At 46.5% G+C, this 27464-nt stretch overlaps 1 protein-coding gene across 1 annotated transcript in view; it reads right to left on the bottom strand.

Annotated features, from left to right (window-relative positions):
- Positions 1-27464, bottom strand: part of Fam186a (family with sequence similarity 186 member A) — a 50015-nt gene that overhangs the window by 10711 nt on the left and 11840 nt on the right. The window contains exons 2-11 of the mRNA XM_041642539.1: positions 22216-22432; positions 21719-21889; positions 6283-9008; positions 6037-6216; positions 5608-6000; positions 4822-5028; positions 4405-4674; positions 4102-4230; positions 2987-3921; positions 1790-2581 (exon numbers count right to left, since the gene is read on the bottom strand). Coding sequence (XP_041498473.1) covers positions 1790-2581; positions 2987-3921; positions 4102-4230; positions 4405-4674; positions 4822-5028; positions 5608-6000; positions 6037-6216; positions 6283-9008; positions 21719-21889; positions 22216-22432 — 6020 coding nt within the window. The remainder of the gene's footprint in view (positions 1-1789; positions 2582-2986; positions 3922-4101; positions 4231-4404; positions 4675-4821; positions 5029-5607; positions 6001-6036; positions 6217-6282; positions 9009-21718; positions 21890-22215; positions 22433-27464) is intronic.

Genomic DNA, 27464 nt, shown 5'->3' with positions numbered 1-27464 from the left:
ACTCTGGGTCCCTTCCCTGTCATCTTAACAAAACCGAACCAAACAGAAACAATTTTAAAACCTGGGTGGCATTAGTCTAGAAATGTTAGGTTTAAATTTTTTCTGTTCAGACCAGGGTGACATTAAATATTTGAGGGTTTATCTATCTGGTATTGATTATAGAAACTACTAAAAGTATTTTTTAAATATTGGGAGGTGAGAGGGCTAGCTGGGCATGGTAGCTGTTATCCAGCACTCAGGACACCAAGGTAGGAGGACTGTCATGAATTTGAGGCCAGCATAGACTACAAGTGAGTATATGTCGTTCTGGACTATGGGAGATGCTGCCTCAACAAAAATAAACAAAGAAAAACCCTCAAAGAATTTATAGTTAAATTTAAATTCCCTCAGGGGGGAGGAAAGGTGTGTTATTCTACAAGTGGTGACCAAGTAACTAGGAAGGAAAAAAAGAGACCCAGATCTCATAGTAGAGAAGTGTGAGCCAAGCATGCAAGGAGAACAAACTGAGGGAGACTTTGTTTGGTTGTGAGGCAAGTTCTCCTGGCTTGCCTGGAACTCACTATGCAGACCAGGTTCTCCTTCTCTAAGTCTCTGTCTCTCTTTCTCTTTCTCTCTTCCCTCCCCATCCCCTTTATCTCAATAAAACTCTTCACTTCAGCTTTGCCTTCTGGCAAGTGAGGGCATCTGGCTCTCTCACCCGCTGCCAAGGTCCCTCTGACCCAAAATCTTTACAGTAACTGCAGGTGTAGACTACCATACCCGGCCTTTTTTGATATTAAAAAAAAAAAAACCAGAAAAAAAAAACAGAACCAACAATAAAGTTGCTATGGTAACACAAGGTGTTAATTTCCCACTTCAGATGTGATACAGAGCCACGTCTGATGGTGCATGGCTGTACTGCTTCTCATCCGGGCTACACAGTGAATTTCAGGTCAGTGTGGGCTTCAGGGGGAGCCTTATCTCAAAACCAAAGCAGAATAAATAGGTAGATCAGGCTGCTGCACATGCCTGTAACCCCGTCGTATTGGTGGAGTATTGGCAGGGAAACAGGTTGTCCTGGCCAGCCTCATGGGAAGGTTCCAGGAGAGATGCAGAACAGGTGTAGGGGGACAGAGAACAACATCTGGAATCCTCCAGTCTCCTCTAGCTTCCCAGTGCAATACACACACACACACACACACACACACACACACACACACCCTCTAAGCCCTGAATGCTACTCCTCCTGCCTCCAGCTCCCAAACAGTAAAATTGCAAGGATGTACCACCACTGCTGACTTCCTTTTATTGTCTTAAACCTCCATCCTGAAGACCCTTAATGATCACAGCATATGATTGGGCCTAGAGGGAGGGCTCAGTGGTTAAGAGCAGTTGCTGCTCTTCCAGAGGACCTGAGTTTGGTCCCTAGCACACATCATAGCTCACAACCGACTATAACTCTGTCTTCAAGATATCCAACATCCTCTTTGAGCACAGGCCTATGCATGCTGCAAACAAAATGCTCATACATGTAAAATAAAAACCAAAAACTAGAAGCTGGGCAGTGGTGGCATGTGCCTTTAATTCCAGCACTTGGAGGCAAAGACAGGTGGATCTCTGTGAGTTTGAGGTCAGCCTGGTCTACAAGAGCTAGTTCCAGGACAGGCCCCAAAGCTACAGAGAAACCCTGTTTTGAAAAAAAAAATAGAACACATGGCATGACAAACATGAAAATTCTAGGCAGTGAAGAAAGTTGCTCAACATCAGGATTATACCAGAAAAAATGGTTATGTATACTAATTGTACCTACCTGGCCAGCTGGATCAGCCTATAGGCAACATACTTGCGGCACAGATACCCCAGCCTAACTGTATTCATATGAAGCAGTTCTATTATGAGATTCCTGGCAATTGTGTGGTACTGGGGAGGGAATTCAGAAGTTTGTGCAGCCTCATTTAATATAACCAGGTTCTTCCTTTGAGCCTCCACATCAACGAAGTATCTGTCTTCAGGGAGCTGGGCAGGGAGAGGGAACCCCAAGGTCTTGGCTTTCCTGGTGTCAGAAGCTGGGGTTGGTATCCAGGGCTTGTCTATAGCGGGGAGCCGTGGTCTCTGGCCCCTTGCAGAAGGTAAGGCCTGTGATGTTTGGGAGAGCTGAGTGCTGAGAGACGTTGGTGACACGGTAGGCTTCTCTAGACCAACGTGCGGGCGCTTCGATCCTGGTATCCCAGAACTGGTGACATAAGGCTGGAACATTCCAAGTGGTTTCATGTCGAAAGAATCTTGGAGTACCCCAGTTTCTTCCGAAGTGCCAGGAACCTTTGCTATTCGGATCTTCTCTGTAGGGAAAGGTTTTGGAGGGGTAACAGCTCCTGACCATTTCTGAGGGACTGAAGAGGGAGAAATTCTCTGAGGCCTTCCAGGGATTGAGAGCTCAGCAGTGATCATTTGCTGTCCTTGCATGTAGGGAATTTGTTCACCGATGGCTGGAGGCTGGTAGGGGGAGAATCTGGATAGTAGGAGGTCCTTGTAGACAGCAGAGCCTCCAGGAAACTCTCCAGAGGTGGGGAGGACTCCAGCTGTGGGAGGTGGTGTCAACCTTCTGGAGGGGAAGGGGATGTCTGGTATTAGAGGTGGCTGAGTGTCTCCAGTTTTGAAGAAATGCCAAGGAACAAAGGGCAGCTCTGGAGTGGAAGGAGTCTCAGGTTTTGGGAGCTGCCTTTGGGTAGGAGGGACTTCTGGTGTTAGGAGCTGTGTGGGGGTGACTTGCCCTCTGTCTGTCAGAATCTGTCTGTAGGTAGGAGAAATGTGTGGTTCTTCAAGCATCTCAGAGTCAGGAAGAATGTTCAGTCCTAGGCCTGTCCTGGGAGGAAGTGGGGTTTGCCTTAATTTCTGCAATGGAATAGATAGAGAAAAATCCTGCAATTGTTGAAGTAGTCTGTCGGGAGAAGGAACCAATGCAGCAGGCTTTTCTGAGGTAAGAGGAATACGAAACGCTGGCTGATACCCAGCAATTCCGGATGCTTGTAATTGCTCCGGAGTCATGATATTTGCTGCCCCTGGAGCCTTTTCTGGCATGATGAACCCCCCCCATTTCCAGGCCAGTTCTTCAGTGAGCGCATCTTCTAATGCTGCCAGCTGCTCAGAGGTAAGGGTGACAGCCGCTGCCTGAGTTTGCTCCTGCGTAAAAATGACACCCAAATCCTGGGCTCTGTCAAGCGTGATGGTGAACATTAGTGTTTGTGTCTCTCCTGGACCAAGTTGGCCCAGCAACGGGGACTGCCAGGGTGTACAGGGAGGTTGCAACGCCTGTACTTGCTCAAATGCTTGGGGTTGCCCTGGTATGAGGGTGATTCCCAATGCCTTGCCCCGCCTCTGTGGAAGTGGAACTCCAAATTGCTGGGACCATGGAGTGTTTAGTGGGATTCTAACTGTCTGGGTCTGTTTAGAAGCCACAGCTGGTTTTGGTCTCTGGGTAGACTCCGGGATAATAGGAATTTTTAGGGGTTGAATCTGCTCTGTAGTAGGACGGCCCCTCAATGTTGCTGCCTGTTGAGGGGTTAACGGAGCATCCAAACCCCGGAATTTCTTTGGAGGAAGAGTGCCCCGTTTCTGTAACCTTGAAGAAGTGAAACTGATGCCCAGGGCTTCAGCCTGCTCAGGAGAAAGAGTGATCCCCAGGGCTTCAGCCTGCTCAGGGGTCAGACTGATTCTCTGGGCCCTGGCCTGCACAGGGGAGAGAGTGAGCCCCAGGGCCCGGGCCTGCTCAGGGGTGAGACTGCTTCTCCGTTCTCTGGCCTGCTCAGGGGTGAAAGTGATTCCCAGGGCCTGGGCCTGCTCAGGGGTCAGACATATCTTCTGTACCTTGGCTTGCCTAGGGGTTAGAGTGATTCCCAGGTCCCGGGCCTGATGTGGACTGAGAGAGATCCCCAAGGTGTGAGTCTTCTCAGGGGTGGGAAAAATCTCCACAGCCCGGACCTGCTCAGGGGTCAGAGTAACTACCAAGGCTTCAGCCTGTTGGAGGGTAGGAGCAATCCTCAGAGCCTGGGCCTGCTCAGGCAAGAGAGTGATTCCTAGGGCCTGGGCCTGCTCAGGAGTTAGACTGATCCTCTGGGCCCCGGCCTGCTCAACAGTGAGAGTAATCCCTAGAGCCTGGGCCTGCTTAGGTGTCAGACTGATCGTCAATGCGTTGGCTTGCTCAGGTGTAAGAGTGATGCCCAGAGCTTGGGTCTGCTGAGGGGTAAGACAGATCTTGTTTATCTGGGCCTGCTGAGGGGTAAGTGTGAGCCCCAGAGCCTGGGCATCCTTGGGACTGAGGCTTATCTCCTGTGGTGGGCCTTTTTTGGGAGTGGGAGTAATTCCCAGAGCCTGGGTCTGCTCAGGGGTCAGGCTGACCCTTTGTTCCTTAAAAGTATCTCCCAAGACTTCAGTTATCTCCAGGGCCTGGGCCTGCTCAGGGGAGAGAGTGATTCCTAGGGCCTGGGCCTGCTCAGGAGTTAGACTGATCCTCTGGGCCCTGGCCTGCTCAACAGTGAGAGTAATCCCTAGAGCCTGGGCCTGCTTAGGTGTCAGACTGATCGTCAATGCGTTGGCTTGCTCAGGTGTAAGAGTGATGCCCAGAGCTTGGGCCTGCTGAGGGGTAAGACAGATCTTGTTTATCTGGGCCTGCTGAGGGGTAAGTGTGAGCCCCAGGAACTGGACATCCTCGGGACTGAGGCTTATCTCCTGTGGTGGGCCTTTTTTGGGAGTGGGAGTAATTCCCAGAGCCTGGGCCTGCTCAGGGGTCAGGCTGACCCTTTGCTCCTTAAAAGTATCTCCCAAGGCTTCAGTTATCCCTAGGGCCTGGGCCTGCTCAGGGGAGAGAGTGATTCCTAGGGCCTGGGCCTGCTCAGGAGTTAGACTGATCCTCTGGGCCCCGGCCTGCTCAACAGTGAGAGTAATCCCTAGAGCCTGGGCCTGCTTAGGTGTCAGACTGATCGTCAATGCGTTGGCTTGCTCAGATGTAAGAGTGATGCCCAGAGCTTGGGCCTGCTGAGGGGTAAGACAGATCTTGTTTATCTGGGCCTGCTGAGGGGTAAGTGTGAGCCCCAGGAACTGGACATCCTTGGGACTGAGGCTTATCTCCTGTGGTGGGCCTTTTTTGGGAGTGGGAGTAATTCCCAGAGCCTGGGCCTGCTCAGGGGTCAGGCTGACCCTTTGTTCCTTAAAAGTATCTCCCAAGGCTTCAGTTATCCCTAGGGCCTGGGACTGCTCAGGGGAGAGAGTGATTCCTAGGGCCTGGGCCTGCTCAGGAGTTAGACTGATCCTCTGGGCCCCGGCCTGCTCAACAGTGAGAGTAATCCCTAGAGCCTGGGCCTGCTTAGGTGTCAGACTGATCGTCAATGCGTTGGCTTGCTCAGGTGTAAGAGTGATGCCCAGAGCTTGGGCCTGCTGAGGGGTAAGACAGATCTTGTTTATCTGGGCCTGCTGAGGGGTAAGTGTGAGCCCCAGAGCCTGGGCATCCTTGGGACTGAGGCTTATCTCCTGTGGTGGGCCTTTTTTGGGAGTGGGAGTAATTCTTAGAGCCTGGGCCTGCTCAGGGGTCAGGCTGACCCTTTGCTCCTTGCCTGGCTCAGGGGTAAAAGTGACTCCCAAGGCTTCAGCTATCCCCAGGGCCTGGGCCTGCTCAGGGGAGAGAGTGATTCCTAGGGCCTGGGCCTGCTCAGGAGTTAGACTGATCCTCTGGGCCCTGGCCTGCTCAATAGTGAGAGTAATTCCCAGGGCCTGGACCTGCTGAGGGGTCAGACTGATCGTCAATGTGTTAGCTTGCTCAGGTGTAAGAGTGATGCCCAGAGCTTGGGCCTGCTGAGGGGTAAGACAGATCTTGTTTATCTGGGCCTGTTGAGGGGTAAGTGTGAGCCCCAGGGCCTGGGCATCCTTGGGACTGAGGCTAATCTCCTGTGGTGGGCCTTGTTTGGGAGTGGGAGTAATTCCCAGAGCCTGGGCCTGCTCAGGGGTGAGAGTTATCCCCAGAGCCTGGGCCTGCTCAGTGGTCAAACTGACCCTCTGAGTCTTAACCTGCTCAGGGGTGAGAGTTAGCCCCAGGGCCTGGGCCTGCTCAGGGGTCAAAATAATTCCCTGCGTTTGGGCCTGCTCAAGGGTGAGAGTCATCCCTAGAGCCAGGCCTTGCTGAGGGGTCAGACTGATCCCCTGGACCTTGACCTGCTGAGGGGTGAGCGCAATCCCCATGGCTTGGGCCTCCTCTGGGGTGATGGTGATCTGTTGTGCTTGCGTCAGCTGAGAGACTAAAAGGTGTCCCTGTGCTTGGGTCAGCTGTGGGGTGAGGGCTAGCCCCAGGGCCTGGGCCTGTTCAGGGGTGAGATTAATCCTTTGTGCTTGGACCTGCTGGGGGGTGAGAGAGACCCCCAGGACCTGGGCCTGTTGAGGGGTCAGACTGACCCTCTGTGCCTTTGTCTGCTCAGGAGTGAGAGTGAGCCCCAGGCCCTGGGCCTGCCAAGGGGTGAGGGTGATCCCTAGGGTCTGGGCCTGTTGAGGGGTCAGGCTGATTTTCTGGGCCTTGGTCTGCTCAGGAGTGAGGGTGATCCCTAAGGTCTGGGCCTGTTGAGGGGTCAAGTGAATCCTCTGGGCCTTGGCTTGCTCAGGGGTAAGAGTGATGCCCAGGGCCTGGGCCTGATCAGGAGTGAGAGTGATCCCCTGATCCAGGACCTCCGGAGAGGTGAGGGTAATGTCTTTTGCTTGGATCTGCTGGAGGGGTAGAACTGTTCTTTGGGTAACTGTGACCCCAGATATCTGTACTTGTTCAGCAGTTGTTTGGGGGATTTGCATTTGCTCTGGAGTGGATGTCTGCTCCAGGATGCCAGGAACTGTCAGCTGAGACCCTAGTTCTTGTTCCTGTCCTGCTGTGGGAGGAGCGCTCTGTGCTTTTTCCGTGCGTTCATGACTAGGAGGACCACTCGGGGCCTGTGGCATTGAAACCAAAGCTATCTGGGCCAACTCAGGGATAGGCCTTGGGAGGGGCTGTGCAAAGTCAAGGAGGGCCCTGGAAGAGGAGGGCTGCTTCTCCTTGGGGTGCTCCACCACGTCAGGATCCTCTTGGAACAACTGCACTTGACTCGTCAGGGGTTTCAGGACTTTCATCCACCTGGGTGTTAGCACCGCTGCACTCTGGGTGAACATCTTTGACAACTCTTTAGCCCGGGATTCAGTCTTTGCTAGCTGTTTCCACTTGCTCCCTTTCGGCCGCTGGCTGTCTTCTGCATCTCTCACGGCCTTCAGCTTCTCCTTGTCGGTCTCCTGAGCCTGGCTCGCCTCTGACCCTTCTGTTGTTTGTCTCCACTCCTCCAGCTGCTCTGCTCTCTCCCTTCCTCTCTGCTTTTGCTCGCTCTCCCTTTGAAGTCTTTGCTCTTCTTTCCAGGCCTCCTCTTCCTGCTTTTGTTGCTCTTGCCTTTCCTCCATCCTTCTGCCCACTGTTGTGCCCTCCTGTTCTCCCTCTAGCTCATCCAAGAGTGTTTGAATGAGTTTCCTAATCACGGGGTCTGTCATCTCACTTAAGAGAACGTTTCTGATTTCAGCCTTGGAACTCATGGATGTCTGCTTAGGAAGCGGCTGTGGTGTAGTGACTAACTTTTGTTTGAGGACTATCTCTCTAAATTGTTTCTTTCTTGCATCTTTGTATGTCCTCAAGGTTTTAGTCACAGTTTCAGTCACTTTTTGGATGTATTCCTCCATTTTTAACTTTATGGTGTTTAATTTTTCAACTTCTGCTCTTCCTAACGCGTCCTCCTCTTCCTGTATACTCTTTGGATCAAAAGCCTTTCCTACATTGTTCATTTTCTCTCTTAGGAAAGCCAATATGGCTCTTTGAAATGGTTCTAGATTACTCAAGCCTTCGGGGCTTATTGTCGTTTGTTTAGGGGTCCTGGGCTGTAATTTACCACGTACTTTTGTGGAGCTCGGCATGTCTTCAGTCTTCCCTGGCACGGGCTTTTTCCCTTTGGTTTCTGGTTTGTGCAGCTCGGGGGGTTCTGGCTGGATTATCTTGGGCAGTTCTTCTTCCGTCTTGGCTTCTTTTTCCTTTGGCCTAACAGTGCGTTCTATTTTATCCTCTGATGGCACTGGGCTTTTTCCAACTGTGTATTGTGATCTGACCTTCTTGAGCCGATCCCACATGCTACCTGCTCCACTCTGGACTCTCTGGCCCTTCAGTTTGCCTTCTAAAAAGGATTTCTCGTCTTTCTGCATCATGTCCAGTGCTTGTAGATCCAATTCATTCGTCTCACTATCCAAGAGTACCCTTTCCTCCTCTAGATTTCCAGCCAAGGACTCGGCTGACTGTGGGACTGGGAGGTACGGCTTTCTCTGGGTGTAATCAACCTGACCTTCAGCTGGAGCCACTTCGCCTTGGGCTACGAATGCCATAGTCGAGTCCCACTTTATTGCGGGGACTCTGACCCCTTTCTTCTGGGACTCATCTATAATATTTTCAAGCTTTTTGTCTAAAAGAATGTCAATCTCCTCTGGCTCCATATCTTTGCCTTTCGCAACTAACGTTCTCAAGGATGCAGATGGGAACAATAGTTGACGTCCTAGAAAATTTTTGATTCGAATAAGTTGCTCCCTCTTTTCCTTACTCTCTTTAAGTCTCTGATAAAGCATTTCATTTTCTTCACAGAGCTCTTGGAAGGCCTTCAGTGGGATTTCTTTTTCTTTTTCTTCTTCCTCTTCTCCCCCTTCTTCATCCCCAACCAGGTTGGTAATTTGGGATCTTAAGAGCTTCAGCTCCTCGTTGACTGTACTCAAGGCTTTGGAGAGATTCAGCACTGTTGCTGAGACGTATTTGATGGCGTTGTTTTCCAGTTTGCTGAACATACCTGTGCTGATGAGTTCCTGTAACATGTCTTGAATTTCTGAAACTTTAGTGTTTAATGCAAATTGGTCGTAGATCATCTGATTTGGTCTTAAAGCATGGGCCGTGGCTGGTCGCTTTACAACGCGTTCCTTCCAAGCTTTCCAGAGAGTGCCGCGAGTCACTGGGAGAGAAACAAAACAATGCAGCATCATTTCTTCTTTTCTGTTGTGCCTAAGGCGCTTAACCTCAGCTCCTGAGTACAGACAGGACAAACACTCATCAGAAAGGCTTAATGTGTTCGATTTTATAGTCACTTGCCAAAGGTGAGATAGCCAGATAGTGATGATACTTGAGGGAGAGAGACAAGCCTCCAGTGCACAAGAGTGTAAGTAACATGTAGATGCTCCTCCCTACAAGAGCGGCGTGTGTGTAGAAGCTCCACCCTACAAGAGTAGTGTGTGTGTGTGTGTGTGTGTGTGTGTGTGTGTGTGTGTGTAGATGCTCCACCCTACAAGAGCGGTGTGTGTGTAGAAGCTCCACCCTACAAGAGTAGTGTGTGTGTGTGTGTGTGTGTGTGTGTGTGTGTGTGTGTGTAGATGCTCCACCCTACAAGAGCAGCGTGTGTGTAGGGACTCCACCCTACAAGGGCAGCAACTGCACTGGCCTTGCCTATAGGCTGCATGTATAGACTTCCCTCCAAAGATTGCTTCCCCCAAAAGAAAACAGGAGTAATAACTTAAAAAAAAGTCTCCTGAATGGTCTAAAACTAGGAATGTAAACCTAGCTGGCCTTAAACTCACAGAGATCTGCCTGCATCTAACTCCAGAGTGCTGGATTAAAGGCATGCGCCACCAATGCCCTTGTGTGCCACCATGATGTAGGAGGGTCTTCTATCTATCTGTTGTTTCATTGGTTAATAAAGAAACTGCCTTGGCCTTTTGATAGGGCAGAATTTAGATAGGTGAAGACTGAACAGAATGCTGGGAGGAAGAAAGCAGAGTGAGGCAGTTGCCTCTGTTATGGTTTGCTGTCTCTTTAAGAGACAAGCCACACCCACTCCCTCCCCCATCCTCTGAGGCAGGCTGATCTTCAGCTTCGGGCCTGAGCTTGCTCTCTTTTTCATCTTCCTCTCGGAGAGGCAGCTTCGCTTCTGCCTCTCTCCCCACTTCTCTGCTTCCCCCTTCTCTGTCTCTTTCTCCCTCTCTCTCTATCTCTCTCTGTACCCCCTTCACCCTTCCTCCTCCATTACCTCCTGAATAAATATTCAACCTCACTCTGCATGTTGTGTCTATCCATGTCTCTGTCTCTTGCCCGCCCACCGTGTGTCTCCCTGCCTGGAACCAGCCACTGATCCGGGACCGGCAGCCATCTCTGCCTGGGACTGGTGCTCCCAGGGTCCGCTGTCTGCTGCCACATGGCCCGCTACCACCATTTGGGACCTACAGCATTTCTGCTGCCTACTGCTGCCGGGGATCTTGCAGCATTTTTAAAATATAAGGTTATGATGCTTTGGGAAAGTTCTTCTTTTGGTTTCACAGAGGATGAGACCCTGTGGATTGCTTCTATCCCAATATGGTATTATAGACCACACCCTCTCGAAAGGTTGCTGTGAACATCCTCAAAAAATTACTTCACGCTGGGCGGTGGTGGCGCACGCCTTTAATCCCAGCACTCGGGAGGCAGAGGCAGGCGGATCTCTGTGAGTTCGAGACCAGCCTGGTCTACAAGAGCTAGTTCCAGGACAGGCTCCAAAACCACAGAGAAACCCTGTCTTGAAAAACCAAAAAAAAAAAAAATTACTTCACACAGGATACACCATAAAAGACCTGCTTAACAGCGCCCCTATACAGCAGAAGTTTGGAGAGAAATAACTACGACCATATTCCCATATATTGTTTATAAATGTTCTTTTACATTAAAAGGGGGATATGATATAGATATAATTTACATTGGTATAAATTTTGCTTTATTAGTATAAAGTTAAGGTCAATTTTGTTATATGTATATGTGTTTCTGCTCTTGATTGAGGTATTGTGATTGTGTAGTTCATTTAAAAATGTAATGTATAATTAGGAAATATAGGTTGTTTCCTATATTTGGAATATGGATAATCATCAATAATCAAGCTTGTAGTAATGTTAGTTGGATTTTCTAGATATATAGAGATATATTTCAGTTAGGTAGGCATTCTTCATATCTTTCAAAGACTACAGAATATGGCATTTTAAATGTTTTAATAACTTAGGGCTTTTCAAGACAATGAGACACGTCTGCTCCTGGCAGCACCAATCTACTTCAAGAGGAGATGGGCATCGAAGAGGCTCCTTATGGAGTTGGTTAGCCATTTGGGCAAGAAACTGCTCTTGCCTGGACTGATGCATAAACTGGACACAAAGAACCCGCAGAAAGAGGACTGCTGAACTTGCCTACAGGTGAGATGGTCTTTCGGGGTTCCTGATTCATGAAAAAGTCTGTGAGACATTCTGCAGGACACAGAAAAAAGTGACTGAACTGTCTTTGAATTTTCCTGCTTCATGGAAACGTCTGCTGGATACTATGGGCCTGTAGGCCAAAGATGGATGCCCCAACGGCACAAAAGAACTTTGGTGACTGTCCAGACAGTGAGATGTCTCTGTCATTTCTAGAGTTTTGGAAGTTGCTTACTTCTTGTTTGCTTAGGTAATATTATATCCTTCTGGAGTCTTTGATGGAGTTGAAGAATAAATAGATAGTTATAGTTTTCCTTTGTTATGATAAAAGATAAAATAGATATAAATATTGTAACTGTAATTCTTGCTTGATAACTGTTTTGTTATATGTAATTTTACTATGTTAAAGTTAAAGCCTTTCTTTTTTGTTTAAACAGAAAAACGGAAAATGATGTAGGAGGGTCTTCTATCTGTTGTTTTATTGATTAATAAAGAAATTGCCTTGGCCTTTTGATAGGGCAGAATTTAGATGGGTGGAGAAGACCGATCAGAATGCTGGGAGGAAGAAAGCAGAGTCAGGCAGTCACCATGAAGCTCCGGCCCAAGATTGAAATAGGTTAGAATCTTCCCAATAAGCCACCACCTCATGGTGTTACACACATTAATAAAAATGGGTTAATCAAGATGTGAAAGTTAGCCAGTAAGAGGCTAGAGCTAATGGGCCAGGCAGTGTTTAAATGAATACAATTTGTGTGTTATTATTTCGGGTGTAAAGCTAGCCATGCGGGATCCAGGTGGGACGAAAAGCAGGCCTGCTCACCTCATCACTACACCACCATGCCCAGCTGTACTTTAGTTTTTGAAACAGAGTCTCTCCTGAATTCAAAGGTCATTAAAATCAGTGGCCTTGTCTGGCCGGCACGGTCCAAGGACCCACCAGCTCTACAGTCCAGGACTACAGATGGCCTTGGCTGCACTCTAAGTTTGTATGTGATTGTTGGGGACCCACACTCAGGACCTCATGCTTGTGTGGCAAGTACTCTTTTGTCTGAATGAAATGGAGCTTCACTGTGTGCTCTTTATCCCAACCCAGCCATCTCAGGGCAAACTCACTGAGTGGCATCTTGTAATGTTACCTGATTGTTTCTCAAGATTCCTAAGGACGTTCAACACAAGGAAAAGTCTGAGAAACTCTGACACCTGAAGGCAATGCGGTGCTATATCCAAAACAAGAAGGGACAGTAGGTAGGTGAGGACCAGGAGGTCTGACTATATTAAGCAATTTAGCTAACAATAATGTGCCAATGTTGGCTTCTTTCTCCTTTCCTTTCTCTTTTTGGTTCTTTGAGATGAGGTTGAACTTGCTGTGTAGTCAAGGCTGCTTCTGGATCCTCTTGACTTTACCTCTCAAATACAACCACACCTAGCTTCAACTTTGGCTTCTTAAATATAACTAGGGCACATACTAATGTGAGAGATATAATCAAAGGGTGTCATAGTTAGGGCTTCTATTGCTGTGATGGAGCACCATGACCAAAAGCTAGCTGGAGAGGAAAGGGTCTATTCTGCTTACACTTCCAGATCATAGTCCATAATTGGAGGAAGTCAGGACAGGAACTCACACAGGGCAGGAACCTGGAGGCAGGAGCTGATGCAGAGGCCATGGAGGGGAGCTGCTTACTGGCTTGCTCCTCATGGTTTGCTCAGCTTGCTTTCTTAAAGAACCCAGAACTGTCAGTCTAGGGATGACCCCACCCACATGGCCTGAGCCCTCCCCCAACAATTACCAATTAAGACAATATGTCTTTACATCTGGATCGTGTGTGTGTGTGTGTGTGTGTGTGTGTGTTTGTGTGTTTAAAACACCCTTTCTATGTAGTCTTGACTGTCTTGGAACTTACTCTGTAAATCAGGCTGGCCTCAAGCTGACAAAGCTCCGCCTGGTCTTATGCCTGGACCTCATGAAGGCATTTTCTCAACTGAGGCTCCTTCCCTCCTCTCAGATGACTCCTAGCTTGTGTTGAGCTGACATAAAACTAGTCAGTACAAATTATAGTGTGTGTGTGTTTGTGTGTGTGTGCGCACACACACATGCATGTATGAATACATGTATGTGAGCCCACTGAGAACAGAAAAGGGGATCAGATTCTCTGGAACTGGAGTTATACACAGTTGTGACCATGTGGGTGCTGGGAATTGAACTGGGTCCTCTGAAGATCAGGCAGTGCTGTCAACCACAGAACCATCTGTAAGATCAACCATTGAACCATCTGCCTTCCCCCACTGATGTAAGCTCAACCACAGAACTATCCGCTTTCCCACTGATGTAAGATAAGCCACGGAACCATCTGCATGCCCACTGATATAAGAGCAACCACAGAACCATCTGTATGTCCACTGATGTAAGATAAACCACGGAACCACCTGTGTGTCCACTGATGTAAGATAAACCACAGAACCATCTGCATGTCCACTGATGTAAGACCAACCACAGAACCAAACCATTTGCCTTCCCACTGATGTAAGATAAACCACGGAACCATCTGCATGTCCACTGATGTAAGATAAACCACGGAACCATCTGCATGTCCACTGATGTAAGATAAACCACAGAACCATCTGTGTGTCCACTGATGTAAGGTCAACCACGGAACCATCTGCCTGCCCTTTGATGTAAGGGAAACTATGGAGAAGTGTACAGAACTTGTTGTTTTTTCTCCCCCTTAAAACCTAAAACTGCTCTAAAAAAATAAAGTCCATTTAAAAGTAAAGGTAATGCCGGGCAGTGGTGGTGCACATCTTTAATCCCAGCACTCAGAAGGAAGAAGCAGGCAGATCTCTGTGAGTTCGAGGCCAGCCTGGTCTACAGAGTGAGTTCCAGGACAGACTCCAAAACTACACAGAGAAACCCTATCTTAAACAAACAAACAAACAAACAAACAAAAACAAAAACATAAAACACAAAACACCCCAAACAAAACAAAAAGTAAAGGTACATGCTGGCGAGCCGGGGGTTGCATGTAGAGGTGTATTCCTTTATTTCAGCTCCTGGGAGGGCAAAGGCAGGGGATCTGGGAATCTGAGGCCAGCCTGGTCTACAGAGTCAGTTCCAGGACAAGCAGGAGTGGGGTGGGCTGTAGAGATGGCCCAGTGGTTAAGAGCACTGGCTGATCTTCCAGAGGATCCAGAATTTGATTCCCTGAGCCTACACGACAGCTTTTAACTTTCTATAAACTCCAGTTCAGGGGATCTGGTGCCCTCTTCTGGCTTCCACAGGCACTGCATGCACACAGTGCACAAATATATATCTATTGCAGGCAACACCCGTGCACATAAAAATAAGTAAATACATTTAAAGAGTAAAGGGCAGTAAGACTTTGCCCATGTGACCCAATTGTATTCCCAGAAGCCTCTTGATATTTAGATTTTGATATTAGATATTTAGATATTGATATTTGAATTTTCCTGCGTGAGTTTGAGTCCCACAAATATCTAATAGCCAGCAAGATAAAGAAATAATTATAAAACTGTATTGTTAGGCCAGATATGGTGGCACATGCCTTTTATCCCAGCACTCAGGAAACAGAGGCAGGGGAATCTCTGCAAATTTAAGGCCATCCTGGTCTACATATCAAGCTCCAAGACAGCCAGAGCTATTTAGACCTTGTCTCAAAAAAATTAACAACCAACCCAACCCACAAAACCTGTATCTTTGGGAGCTGGAGAGAGAGAGATCAGCAGCTAAAAGATCAGTTTTCACAGAGCCTGAATTTGGTTCCCATTGTCCACATCAGGCAGCTCCCAGCCACCTATATAACTCCAGGATCTGTTGCCTCTAGGCTCCATGGGCACTACACTCACATACTCACAAACAGACGTCACTAGACAAAGCTTCATCTTTCAGGGAAGCTGTACTGTTGAGATTCCAAATATGTGCTGCACAAGCCAATGATATCACAGAAAGTGCTTTTCTGTGTAAACACACCTAAGCCTCCAACCGTCCACGTGCTGAGATCACACGTGTGTGGCCCCATTCCTGGTAATATCCTGTATTTTGCTGGCATTGAATTCAGTACTACTCTAAATCCACATTGTGGTTATTTAAAATACAAAGCTCGGAGCACTGTGTGTGACACTTGCCTAAAGTTGCAGCCCTTGGGAGGTAGAGGCAGGAGGATAAGGAATTTAAGGTCATCCTCAACAACTAAGGAAATCTGAGGCCAGCCTAGATTATGTAAGAAATTGCGTCAAGAATAAAGGAAGGAGCCAGGCAGTAGTGGCACATGCCTTTAATCCCAGCATTCAGGAAGCAGAGGTAAGCAGATCTCTGTGAGTTTGAGGCCAGCCTGGTCTACAGAGTGAATTCCAGGACAGCCAGGGCTACACAGGAAAACCCTGTCTCAACCCCCCCCCCAAAAGTATGTTAACCCACTCCTGTAATTTCAGCACTCAAGAAGTTGAAGTAGGAGGATTACAAGTTTAAAACTAGCTTGTTCTACATACTTAGCTCCTACACTGAAAAAACAAACAGCAGCAATAATAAAAGTACACAGACACCCTACACACACACACTCACGCACAAAGAAACCTCAAAAATTCAGAAACTGCCAGTCAGTGGATGTACATGCCTTTAATCCCAGCACTTGGGAGGCAGAGACAGGCAGATCTCTGTGAGTTCAAGGCCAGCCTGGTCTACAGAGTGAGTTCCAGGACAGGCTCCAAAGCTACACAGAGAAACCCTGTCTCGAAAAACAAACAAGCAAACAACAACAACAAATCAGAGACTTTTAGATCTGTTTAAAAGAAAAAAAAAGTATTCTGCTGTAAATGGCATACCTTAGATTCAAAGGCCTGAATAGGTTTGAAGTGAAGTGAATGATTTTAAAATGTCAGGGAGATGTGGGGTGGGGGTAGACGAGATGGCTCAGCAAGTGAAGGCACTTGCTACTAAGCCTGAGAAAGGAGTATAATCCGGGGATTCACACCGTGGAAGGAGAGAACTGATCCCCTCAACTTACTCTCTGACCTCCATACATGGGCCCCATGAAAAATAAGTATAATTTTTAATGTGAGGGGGCTGGAGAGATGACTCGGTGATAAGCGCACTGGCTGGTTGGTCTCCCAAAGGATCCAGTTCAATTCCCAGCTCTCACATTGCAGCCCACAACCATCTCTAACTCCAGTTCCATGACATCCCATGCCCTCTTGGGCCTCCATGGGCATCAGACACGCAAGTGGTACATAGATATACTTACAGGCAAAACGCCCGTACACATACAATTGAAAAACAAATTAAAAAGGGATCATGTGACATGGCTCAGTTGGTAACAGCACTTGCCACTGATCCTAACAATCTGAGTTTGACCCCTGGGACCCACATGGTGGAACTAATCCTCCCAAATTGTCCCCGTGGTCTCCACAGCAAGCCACACACCATGGCATGAGGCAACAAAGTTGACACCCTAGCTATGGAGGAGGCTGGGCAAGAGGATCACAGATTTAAGGACAGCCTAGGTAAGATAATGAAACCTCCTCCAAATAAAAATTAACATGATTCTAGATACCATAAAAGACATTTTATACTGAAAAACAGTCGGTCAGGAAGTTATTAAAAGTGCCAACATACATGTATCTAACAAATGAGCCAGCTGGGCGGTGGTGGCGCACGCCTTTAATCCCAGCACTCGGGAGGCAGAGGCAGGTGGATCTCTGTGAGTTCGAGGCCAGCCTGGTCTACAAGAGCTAGTTCCAGGACAGGAACCAAAAGCTATGGAGAAACCCTGTCTCGAAAAATCCAAAAACAAAACAAAACAAAACAAATGAGCCTTAAATACGTGAAACAAAAAAAACAAAAACTTAACGAGTTCATGGGAAATAGACAACTCAACCCAGGCTGAGGGGGCGCATGCCTACAATCCCAGCGCAGGCAGGAGGATCTTTGGACTATACAGAATCCATTAGATAAGTCGACAGATAGATGATAGACAGGGTGTGTGCATCTCACCGAATTTGAGGGCCATTCGTATCGAAATTTACTGAAGCTTGTTTTCTGGTTTAGCCTATGGCTGACCCTGGAAAATGGCCCAGGTGTACATAAAAGGTACATGGTTATACTGTTATATGTTATACGTTATGCATGCTTACACTGGGTGGAAATGATTTACAGTTTACAAATCTGTGCATTTACTGATTTCCTGTGGAGTGTTCTATTCACTATTGAAAACGGGATACTGGACTCCAATTACAATTTTATACATGTATTTACCCGTGTGTGTGTGTGTGTGAGAGAGAGAGAGAGAGAGAGACAGAGAGAGACAGAGAGAGAGAGAGAGAGGGAGAGAGAGAGACAGAGACAGAGACAGAGACAGAGAATGTTGTGCCATTTTGTACATATGGAGGTCAGAGGACAAGCTGTGGGAATCAGTCCTCCCTATGCACTAGGAAGGTTCTGGGGAACTGACTCAGGTTATTGTTTGGTACTGCAGCAATATATTGCCCTGGAACTCCTTATGTAGACCAGGCTGGCCTCAAACTCGCAGAGATCCACCTGCCTCGGCCTCCTGTGTGGTTGGCACTAAAGGCACCACTGTGCCTGGCTTGATACAAGTTCTTAGTGCAGTACTAAAACCATGATTACCAGAAGGAAACCTGCTAAGTTAATTGGAGCATACCAAAATTAAATATATATATCAATATGAAGATATATAAATATGAAGATATATAAATATGAAGATATACCAATATGAAGATGAAAAACCTCATCTTGGGAGCAAATATTCACAAATCCCGTATCTGATAAATATATAAGCCAGATGAGCTGTCAGAGGTATATAATTCTAGCATTTGGGAATCCACGGCAGGAGGATCATAAGTTCAAGACAGCTACATAGCAAGTTCCGTTGTGAGCTACGTTGTGAGACATGCTGAGATGCTATCTCAAAATAACAACAACAACAACAACAACAAGACTTTTTTTAAGGGGCATATCCAAAAGATACCAAGTAATAAGATTTTGGTTTTGTTTTTTGTTTTTTGACACAGGGTTTCTCTGTAGCTTTGGAGCTAGGAGGCTCTGACTTTGCAAACTTCATTTTAAAGAAGGGGCTTCATCTTAAGCCACATAATGAGCTGGGGGGCGGGCGATCTCAGCCCCAGAAATGTGCTGCCACAGCAAGAATTTGAACAGATACCCTAAAAATGGCCAATTAAGAAGATAGGGAGCAAGTTATAAAATTTAACGAGGTCCGGATGCGCCTAGGAGGCATCCTGCCCTTGAAGACACCTTGTCAGTTATTAATGGCTCTTTGTTAGGTTTTTGCGTCCAAAACCTTACCAGTGATTTCAGAAACTACCTTACCCAATACCCTTCTTAGCCAATCCCAAGACGACAGGACATGAACGCCCCTGAATTCGTCATTTCCCCCTTAAAAGTTCTACCCTCCCAGGGCTCCTTGCCACACTTTCTGCACCCACCATGCTGGGGTGCTGGAAAGGAGTTGGTCCAAACTTGAGTTTGAATATAAAATCCTTCATGTAATTTGCATCATCGGAAATCCAGGTCCATGAATATCATTTGGCGACCAGAAACTTGGGCATAACAGAGCCTGTCCTGGAACTCACTCCGTAGACCAGGCTGGCCTTGAATTCCCAGAGATTCCCAGGTCTGCGCTTCCCGAGTGCTGATAATAAGACTTAGGAATGTAGCAGTACAGTCCCTGCTTTGAACATCTGAAGATGGAAACCTGTAAGGTATTGCTGAGTGGTCAGGCGCTGGTTAGGACTTGAGAGCAGATTTGGGGGCTGTGAGGCCCTCCCTTAGCTCCTTCAAAAATGCCCTGGATGACTGGCTTCAGTCACAAGGAGAGCCAACAACAGCAAAACACCCCGAGAGTAAGCAGACCCTGCCCTCGAGGAAGCCAATTCGACAGGCTCCAATGTTTACCCCGTGGTATAAAAAAGGCCCTCAGTAGAAAGGCAGCCTGGAAATTCAGATGCGGAGAGAGCGCGCAAAGCGAAACTCAGCTTCCTTAGGAGATTGCTGGTGATGTTGCAAGCCCTAATTGGGTGATGTTTCCACGGTTTGCTTTCCCTTTCTTGGGGGGTGGGAGGGAGATGAAACCAGAGCTTTCTATGTAGACCAGGGTAGTCTGGGATTACAGGTTTGGCCGCCACTCCTGGGTTTGGTTTGCTCTTCAGTCAGGCGCTCTCTCTCTGCTGGATGTGGTAAACTGATGGGATGTTTTGCTGTCTGTGACGCTTCTAGCTACCTGCTCCTACTATTTCTTCCCCTTTGCTTGCTGCTTGTCTAAGAAGCTCACTCATTAGAAACGGAAAGCACAGCTATCATAGATCATTCTCCAGACAGTACAGAACAAAATGTATAGGAATCCCGCTGGGAATAGTCTGAGGACAATTTTAAAGACAATTTAAAGTACAGTTAAAAAATAAAAGGGGAGCCGGGCGATGGTCGCGCACGCCTTTAATCCCAGCACTCGGGAGGCAGAGGCAGGCGGATCTCTGTGAGTTCGAGACCAGCCTGGTCTACAGAGCTAGTTCCAGGACAGGCTCCAAAGCCACAGAGAAACCCTGTCTCAAAAAACAAAAACAAAAACAAAAAAATAATAATAAAAGGGGCTGGAGGGAGGGCTCGGTAGTTAAGACCACTGTCTGCTCTTGTAAAGATACCAGTTTCAATTCCGGGGACCCACACAGAGCTCATCCGTAACTCCAGTTCTGGAGGGTTCTAATGCCCTCTGCTGGCCTCCTTGGGCACCAAGCATGCAGGCATGTGGTGCGCAGACACACATGTATGCAAAACATCGGTACATATAAAGATAGAATAATGCAAAGTTTATAGACAAATAAAAGATGAACTGGACGTGGTGGCATACATTTGCAGTCCTAGGACTCAGGAGGTAGAGAAGATTGAGAGTTCAAAGTCACCCTTAGCTACTTAGGAAGTTCAAGGCCAGCCCAGAACATATGAGACTCTGTCTCAAAAAATAAAAACAAAAGTCAAGGAAAAATGAAAGATGCAAAAGATCAAGTATTTAATAGATATTTTCACCAAATCAGAGTGGCTGAAAAGCACGTGTAATTTGGCCTCATTATTTATTAGGGATGTGAAGTGTAAACCTGCAGGAAATACCTCTTCGTTAATGCAGGAAATACCCCTTCGTTAATGCTACCTCTTTGCTAATAAAAGAGAGTAATGAGTGCCAAGGATGCAGCAAGGCTAGAATGCAAAACTGCGAAGCGCTTAGAAAACAGATGTTCTGTTTGTCCACAAGTACTGTACAGGCATACACACAAACATGTGCTTCACAGAAACATGTATGCTTATAGCAGTAGTATTCAGGAAAGTCAAATGAGGAAAGCATTCAAATATCCCCCAATTGGAACACATCTGACAACTACATACAAGGCTCAGCATAGAGGAGCAGATTGTCTGTGTTCCCTACGACACGGCTAAAGAAGCATTAGTTTGCCTGGAAGAAGGCAGGCAGGACAGTCCGTCCACAGCATCTAGGTATAGTAGCTCACATCTGTAATCCCCACACTTAGAAGGCTGTAACAGGAGAATCGCGAGCTCCTGGCCAGCCTGGATTGCATAGCAACACTTTGTCTCAACAAAACAATACAAAAACCTACATATGATCTGTTTATATAATCCAAATAACTTTATTGAGACAAAATTAATTAATAGTTGTTGAGGACTGTGGCCACGAATAAAGTCTGTCTACACATGAGCACAGATTTTTTTTAATGGCTTTTTGAGGCAGGGTTTCTCTTTTTTTTTTTTTTTTTGTTTTGTTTTTGGTTTTTCGAGACAGGGTTTCTCTGTAGCTTTGGAGCCTGTCCTGGAACTTGCTCTGTAGACCAGACTGGCCTCAACCTCACAGAGATCCTCCTGCCTCTGCCTCCTGAGTGCTGGGATTAAATGCATGCGCCACCACCACCTGAGCATAGATCTTTTTGGATAATGAAAATGCTTTAAAATCAGACTGTCATGGGCTGGGGGTGTGGCCAGTGATATATTAGCAAGTATGAGGCTCTGCGTTCAACCTCCAGTGTCACCACCGATCAGGAAACGGCAATGATCACACCACAACTCTGAGAGTTTAAGGAAATAATTGTGCACTTGACACAGGTGCCTTTTATGGAATGCAAATTATACCTCAATAAAGATGTATTTAAAATTTTTGATTATTATTATTTTATGTGTATGAGGTTTTTGTCTGAATATATATTTGTGTGCCATGTACATGCAGTGCCTAAGGAAGCCAAAAGAAGACTGTTCCCATGGCACCACAGCTGCCATGTTGGTGCTGGGAATGGAACCCAGGTCCTCTGGAAGAACACCTAGTGCTCTTAACCACTGAGCCATCTCTCCAGTTGCCAACAGAGCAGTGTTTTTGTAAAAGGTTAAGTCCCATTTCTAAGTATTACAAAGTACACTTACATAATTTTTTCTTTTGTCTCTTCCTGTCTTCAAAAAGCGACACAGTGATTTGACACAGAGTGTTGACATTGCTGTCAATGTTTTTCAGTGTTTCCGGCATGATTTCCATTTCTGCAGCCCAGTGGTGGTAATCCTCAATATCAATCTCGGCCACCTCAGACAGAATGAAATCTTGAAGAGAGAAAGAAAACCATCTTACAGAAGAAACAACACAGTTATATCCATAGGGGCTTCTGGCATATACAACATGGTTCCTTTGGGGAATAGAGATTTCTTGTGCTGCCCTGAAGCTTTTCTCTGTTAAGTGATTATACAGGAAGAGAACTGGAAGACCATAGAAGCCCTAATGTTAAATCAGCAAGTTAAGAGAATATCAGCCAGGTTAAAGCCCAGGGTTTGTTTCCCCCATTTGGTCCAGTCTTGCCTTCTTCATCTGGTTTAACTTCTTACTCTGTCATTAATTTCCTTCCTTCCCTTGGAAACTATTAGACACTTACTCCATTCTTCTAGCCAGGACAACAGTTTGATGAGGATCCTTTCTCTCATATCAATCATATTCATATATTCAGCTATCTTCTCTAAGAAAATCTTTCTCTTCTTTTTCTGGTTTTCTGTGAGGGAGCCCTTCCTCCCAGGGGATGAGCAGTCGATCGTGTAACGAGTCATTATCAGCTCCACTTTGTTCATTATTTGAATCAGCCGTGTAAGAATATCCTATAAAAAGGAGGAATAATACATTAGTTTGTGTGGTGGTTTGAATAAAAGGGTCCCCATAGGTCCATAGGGAGAGGCAGTGTAGAAGGTGTGGTCTTGATAGAATAGGTGTGACCTTGTTGGAGGAAGGGCATCACTAGGGGGCGGGCTTTGAGGCCTAGTATGTCTCTGTCTCTTCCTACTTCCTGTGAATTCAGAGGCAGAACTCTCAGGGGCCTCTCCAGCACCATGTCTGCCTGTGCCACCATGCTTCCTGCCATGATGACAATGGAATAAATCTCTGCACCCAACTAAACGTTTTCCTTTATAAGAGTTGCTGTGGTCATCCTGTCTCGTCACAGCAATAGAAACCCTAACAAAGACAGAAGTTGCTACCAGGTATTCTGCTATTGCTGTGATAGGCCTGGTTATACTTTTATTTAGAGGAATGTAGATGGGGCTTGGAACTAGAAAAGCAGTTGAACACTTTAAGTAGGTTTGATGGGCCATACTAGTGGGAGCATGGAAGACAGTGGTGCTGCGGGTGATTTGAACTGTGGGGGTCTAGTTCAAGAGATTTCAGAGAAGAACTTTAGTATGTTTCCTAGAGCTTGTTCTTATGATATTTTGGTGAAGAATGTGGTTGGTTTTTGCTCATATAAAATATTTAATTCACAAAAAAAAATCTCCAGTAACCTTGACTATCAAACAGTCTTGAAGATCGTTGGAGGTTGTCTCTTCAGAACAGCAGGTGTATGACAGAGCCATACAAATCAAGTCCTGCCACAAGTGAGACAAGCCAACTATAGCCTGAAACAGAGAGGTCAAGGTTGAGAATGCACAGTCAGATCAACCCAAGACTGCCTGATGGGAAAGCAATTTTTTTTTTAAAAAAAGCTTTATTTATTCATTTAAAAAATATTTATTTATTTATTATGTATATCATGTTCTGGCTGTGTGTATGCTTGCATCCACAAGAGGGTGCCAGATATCATTACAAATGATTGTGAGACTCATGTGGTTGCTGAGAATTGAACCCAGGACCTCTAGAAGCTCTTAACAGCTTAACAGTCAGTGCTCTTAACAGCTGACCCATCTCTCTAGCTCGGAAAAAGCAATTTTTAAAAAGATGATATAAGCCAGGTGGTAGTGACGCACGCCTTTAATCCCAGCACTCGGGAGGCAGAGGCAGGCGGATCTCTGTGAGTTTGAGACCAGCCTGGTCTACAAGAGCTAGTTCCAGGACAGGCTCCAAAACCACAGAGAAACCCTGTCTCGAAAAACCAATAAATAAATAAATAAATAAATAAGATGATATAAGGAAAACATGTAAATGATTCCATTGGATTCTTACCTTATAATATATAAATTTAACTCAAAATAGATTAAAAACTTAAATGTAAGGTATATATAAAGCTACAAAATAATTAGAAGAAAATATAGAGAAAAACATTTTTTTCTGGTCTTCAAGACAGGGTTTCTCTGTGTAGCCCTGGCTGTCCTGGAACTCTAATCTGTAGACCAGGCTGGCCTTGAATTTACAGATCCGTCTGCCTCTGCTGGGATTAAAGGCGTGCACCAACACGGCCTGGCCGTCCTCTGTTTCTTTTTTTTTTTTTTTTTAGTTTTTTTTTTTCGAGACAGGGTTTCTCTGTGGCTTTGGAGCCTGTCCTGGAACTAGCTCTGTAGACCAGGCTGGTCTCGAACTCACAGAGATCCGCCTGCCTCTGCCTCCCGAGTGCTGGGATTAAAGGCGTGCGCCACCATCGCCTGGCCGTCCTCTGTTTCTTGAGAGCTGGATTTATAGGTGTGTGCCACCACCATGTGATCCAGCAATTCTTCCATGAATAGAACATGGGAAACATGTGACATGCTACCGGTTATTAACGGCTTACTAACCAGGCATGGTGGCACAGCACTTTAATCCCAGTACTTGAGAGGCAGAGACAGAAAGATCTTTTTGAGTTTGACACTAACCTGCTGGTCTACAGAGTGAGACCCAGAACAGCCAAGGGTACATAAAATGGCCCCATCTCAAAACTAACTAGACAGACAGACAGTGAGGTGGTTTGAAAGAAAATGGCCCCCAAAGGGAGAGGCACTATTAGGAGGTGTGGCCTTGTTGAGGAAGTGTGCTACTGTAGGGGTGGGCTTTGAGGTCTCTTGTTCAAGCTTCCTTCAGTGTGACTTTCAGCTGATTCTTGTTACCTGCGAGATGTAGAACTCTCAAGGTAGTAGATGCAGTACCTTGTCTACCTGCATGCCACCATGCTCCCTGCCATGATGATAATGGACTGAATCTCTGAAACTGTAAGCAAGCCACACCAATTAAATGTTTTCTTTATAAGAGTTGCCATGGTCATGGTGTCTCTTCACAGCAATAAAAACCTTAAGATAGATAGGTAGATAGGTCGGTAAGCAGGCAGGCTGATAGACAGACAGACAGGCAGATGACAGACAGACACTCTCTATGAGTGGAAAGAGTAAAGTCCAAGCAAAGACTCGTGTGAAGCAGGATGAACCCAGAGATGAACATAGCAGTTCATCAACACCAAATGGCAGTTCCGTGCCCACTTCCTACAGAAGACACTGTTAAAGGTTGCTGGGCCTTGTGTCTCAGGAGCTTCCCCTTCTCAATGCCCAGGACAACTACTATGGATTTTATTTTCTCCAGTTTTAGCCGTGTAATAAACTGAAAAAAAAAATTACCTTTACCTACTTTGTCCCCATTACCCAATGGGGAAACTGAAAATTTCACTTTGCATGAAAATATTCCATGTAATTCCCTAGGATTGGAATGCAGCCTGGCAGACTGCTTACCTGGCATTTACATGAAGCTCTGGGTTCCATCCCCAGCAACACAGAAAACCAAGTGTGGTGATTCACTCCTGTAATCCCAGCACTTGGGAGATAATAGCAAAAGGATTAGAAGTGTGAGGTCATCTGTGGCTACAAAGTGAGTTAGAGGCCAGCCTGGGCTACATGAGGCCAGTGTGGGTTAACATGAGAACCTATCTCAAAACACGGGGGTGGGGGATATTCATTAATTATTTTGTATTTTGGACACGATCTAATATGACATAGGAGCCCTTCTAAGGATGATGTGGCAGGTTTCTGTAGACACACGGTGTGCAGTGAGGATGAAGCTCAAGGAGACGGGAAGACTGTGTGTTGAGACCAATAGACACCTAAGGAGTTAAGACCCCACCAGGTGGTGGTGGCCCACACCTTTAATCCCAGCACTCGAGAGGCAGAGGCTTTAAGAGACAAGCGATGCCCACTCCCTCCACCTTCTGCTGAGGCAGGCTGATCTTCTACCTGCCTTCATGATAAAGGTGCTGAAGAAACTAGGACTGGAAGGAATGTACCCTGATACAACAGCACATGTCTGAGAAACCTGTAGCCAACATTATACTAAATGGAGAAAAACATGAGGAAAGCATTTCCTGTAAAATCTAAGAGTCAGCCGGGCAGTGGTGGCGCATGCCTTTAATCCCAGCACTCGGGAGGCAGAGGCAGGCGGATCTCTGTGAGTTCGAGACCAGCCTGGTCTTCAAGAGCTAGTTCCAGGACAGGCTCCAAAACCACAGAGAAACCCTGTCTCGAAAAAACCAAAAAAAAAAAAAAAAAACCAAAAAAAAAACCCTAAGAGTCAAAGTGCTCACTGTATATGCTCTGGTCAACATATTGTGTACATTCTTAGCTGGAGCAATTAGCCAAGAGGAAGAGAAGGGATCCATGGTGGTTTGACTGAGAATGGCCCCCATAGGCTCATATATTTGAATGCTGGTTACTAGTTGGTTTTGGGGGATTAAGAGATGTGGCCTTGTTGCAGCAGGTGTATCACTGGGAATGGGCTTAGGCCCAGTCTCACTTCTGCCACAATTGCTGCCTCAACTTATGTTCTCAGCGGCTTCTCCACCACTATGCCTGCATTACTGCCGCCATGTTCCCACCTTATTGGTCATGGATTCACCTTCTGAAACTGCAAACAAGCCCCCCAACTAAATGCTTCCTTTTATAACCTGTTTTGGTCTTGGTGTCTCTTTGTAGCAACGGAAGACCCGCAAAGTTAGGATACAAATAGGAAAGGGAGAATTCCTACTATCTCTAGTCAAAGAGGCCATGGTACTGCAAGACTATACAGAATCCGCCAGAACAGGCTCCGCTGGATCTGATAAGTACTTCCAGCAAAGTTGCAGAAATCAAATTAACGTACAAAATACAAAACTCAATAGCTTTTCTACATACCAGTGTTGGGGAATATTATTTTAAGATGTGTTACATTTATTTATGAGGCAGAACATTTGTTTAATGATGCAAAGATGTGTTGCATTCTTTTATGTTGTATTTGATTAACTCTGTAAAGCTGTGTTCCTTTGCCTGCCTGAAACACCTGATTGATCTAATAAAGAGCTGAATGGCCAATAGCAAGGAAGGAGAAAGGACAGGCCGGACTGGCAGGCAGAGAGAATGAATATGAGAAATCTGGGGAGTGGAGAAGAGTGAGAAAAGAAGGAGCCAACTGCATGAAAATAGAAGCAAGTGGATCTCTGTGAGTCTGAGAGCAACCTGGTTTACAGAGTGAGTTTTAGAAAAAAAAAAAAACAAATTCTTTTGTTTGATGGAGAAAGGTCATTGGCTAATAAAGGAACCACCTTGGCCCATTTTATTGGTTAGAGGATAGGTGGGAGGAGAAAACAGGACAGAACGCTGGGAGGAAGAGGAAGTGAGATCAGAGACTCGACAGCTCTCTCGGGAGCAGACGCCTGAGAGAGATGCCATGCCCCACTCCCGGGATGAAGCTCCGACCCAGGATGGACTAGGCTAGAATCTCCCCGGTAAGCGCACCTTGGGGTGCTACACACAGATGATTAGGAATGGGCTAAATTAATATGTGAGAATTAGCATAGAAGAGAATGGGCCAGGCAGTGTTTAAATGAATACAGTTTGTGTGTTGTTATTTCGGGGCATAAGCTAGCAGAGCAGACAGCCGGGGTGCTGGGGACGCAGCCACGCCGCCCTTATTACTTCATATGGCGCCCACGTGGAC

The sequence above is a fragment of the Microtus oregoni genome, unplaced genomic scaffold (assembly GCF_018167655.1).
Source record: "Microtus oregoni isolate MIOR12 unplaced genomic scaffold, Mior012 000077F_ref0000221, whole genome shotgun sequence".
Taxonomy (NCBI): Eukaryota; Metazoa; Chordata; class Mammalia; order Rodentia; family Cricetidae; genus Microtus; species Microtus oregoni.
This window is presented reverse-complemented; position numbering and strand designations above follow the sequence as displayed.